Raw genomic sequence first — 2,500 nt, 5'->3', positions numbered from 1 at the left:
TACAACAAGAATACTAAATTAATCTTCAATTATGGCAGGTCGAGCTCAATTCACAAAATCTCTAAAGGTTAAATGGGGCTAATTATATGAGATGACCGCGGAGGTAGCAGCAGTAGGGGATTCAGCATTATGAAGCTTCATCTGTGGTGGAATTGTGGGAGGTTGGGCTGTGGCACCCTAGCAGTACCAGCTGAACTCGGCTGAGTCCCTGGTTAGGCTGGAGGAACGTAGAGAGTAGAGGTCCCCTTTTTGTTTTGTTTCTTTGTTGATGTCGGCTACCCCCCAAAATTGGGGGAAGTGCCTTGGTATATGGATGGAATTATATGAGAAGTGACAAACACATTGGCTTTTATACGTTTACTTATCTAATTGTCACCTTAAAGAATAAATTATTTGTGTTTATAGATTAGCCCTGACTATTAGTTTATTTTTCCTATGTCTACTGCTTCTAATCTCCGGTTACTTGTCGAATGAGTTGACGTTCCAAAGCATTATTTGTGTTCATGGATGATTATGTTACAGGATATTTGAGGGGAAAAAACATCTTAAATACCATAATACACATAAAAAACGTAATTCTAATCGGTAATTCTCCGTAAAATATACTGTTCTCAGCCGTATTTCAGTGTACCAACCGTGTGTCACACAATTGTACATAATTTCTTTTGTATATATTATGCTTGTATCTTCGCTCTTCCCTCGCACTTAAACGAACATGAAAATTCATGTCTGCTGTTTTGCTCTGAACATTGTCTGTCTCTCGAACATGTTATGTCCTGTTGCCTTTAGGTTTTGTATATAAAGAAGAGTGTTCCTTAATATATAACCCAGTCGTGCCATGTACCACCCGTGTGTCACACAATTGTACATAATTCCTTTTGTATATATTATGCTTGTATCTTCGCTCTTCCCTCGCACTCAAACGAACATGAAAATTCATGTCTGCTGTTTTGCTCTGAACATTGTCTGTCTCTCGAACATGTTACGTCCTGTTGCCTTGAGGTTTTGTATATAAAGAAGAGTGTTCCTTAATATATAACTCAGTCGTTTTCAATCTGCCTTTGAGTTCACAACACCTCTCTCCACCAATGTGACGGGCCGAGAGAGGAGTTGTGAACTCAAAGGCAGATTGAACACGACTGAGTTATATATTAAGGAACACTTCTCTATATACAAAACCTCAAGGCAACAGGACATAACATGTTCGAGAGACAGACAATGTTCAGAGCAAAACAGCAGACATGAATTTTCATGTTCGTTTGAGTGCGAGGGAAGAGCGAAGATACAAGCATAATATATACAAAAGGAATTATGTACAATTGTGTGACACACGGTTGGTACATCAGTAATATACAGGCGACCGTAGTTTTTATCCTAATTTGTTAATTTCTTCTATGGGTTGGTGACTGTAATATCTTTCCTTTACGTCAATATATCCATTTCTAAAACGGCAAATGCGTGGCAACATATATGCTAGGATTTTTACCCCTTTTTTACGGCAAATTTTTAACAGTGTAGGAAACAGCTAAAGACAAAAACATAAAAAACGAAACGTACAGTTAAATAACTCCCCCGAATCTATTCTATAGGAATAACAGTTAGGTATTCGGAATGACACATTTTGTATCACAAGGCAAACTGGATATAAATATGTGAAGTCAAATGAAATTTCAAAACATATTCTTGCTACGTCCAAAAGGGTCCTCTCAGAGGACAGACGTTACCCAACCTCGCAATCGAATCACTATTCTTCATGCCTCAAAAACTCGATGATTGACTGAACACTTGTGATTGTTCCAGTCACGAATCCAGTCAGGCCGAAGAGACAGATTAGGGCTCCCTGGAAGATGGAAAAGATGCAAGTCAGACAAAATAATGGAGAAAAGCGTCTAATAATGAATTAAGTAGTATTTAAGGTTTCCATTTACTATATACTTCATTTGACGTGAAAAATCGGTAATAAAGGGAGTTGTAATGCTGAAAGGTTACTACTATTATCATACACGCACACATATAGGCCTATGTATATACACACGTTTATATATATATATATATATATATATATATATATATATATATATATATATATATATACATATATATATATATATATATATATATATATATATATATATATATATATATAAATATATATTCATACATACATAAACATATATATATATATATATATATATATATGTATATATATATATATATATATATATATATATATATATATATATATTTAAAAATACATATAGATATATATATATATATATATATATATATATATATATATATATATATATATATATATATATATATATGCACACATACATTTATGATAAATCCACTTCCACATATCGCTGTACTTCTAAACTCACAGCCAATAAACTCCCCCTACCCATACAGATGAGAAAGGTTATTCAAGTACATCTCAAAGGGACGTTATGTAATTACCTTCACAATTCTCCAATTGTATTTGCCCGTATCCGGCCAG

General features: G+C 34.0%; 1 protein-coding gene across 1 annotated transcript in view; it reads right to left on the bottom strand.

Moving 5' to 3' along the window:
- Nucleotides 1–1,718: 1,718 nt before the first annotated feature.
- The window catches only part of LOC137656196 (proton-coupled amino acid transporter-like protein pathetic), a 36,376-nt gene continuing 35,594 nt past the window's right edge, over nucleotides 1,719–2,500 (bottom strand). Inside the window, exons 11-12 of the mRNA XM_068390369.1 lie at nucleotides 2,461–2,500; nucleotides 1,719–1,840 (exon numbers count right to left, since the gene is read on the bottom strand). The exon at nucleotides 2,461–2,500 is cut by the window's right edge and continues 112 nt beyond it. Coding sequence (XP_068246470.1) covers nucleotides 1,745–1,840; nucleotides 2,461–2,500 — 136 coding nt within the window. The 3' untranslated portion in view covers nucleotides 1,719–1,744. The remainder of the gene's footprint in view (nucleotides 1,841–2,460) is intronic.

This window comes from Palaemon carinicauda, chromosome 17 (genome assembly GCF_036898095.1).
Source record: "Palaemon carinicauda isolate YSFRI2023 chromosome 17, ASM3689809v2, whole genome shotgun sequence".
In the NCBI taxonomy this organism is placed as follows: domain Eukaryota; kingdom Metazoa; phylum Arthropoda; class Malacostraca; order Decapoda; family Palaemonidae; genus Palaemon; species Palaemon carinicauda.
The sequence above is the reverse complement of the archived record's forward strand: the minus strand, read 5'-3'. Positions and strand labels throughout refer to the sequence as shown.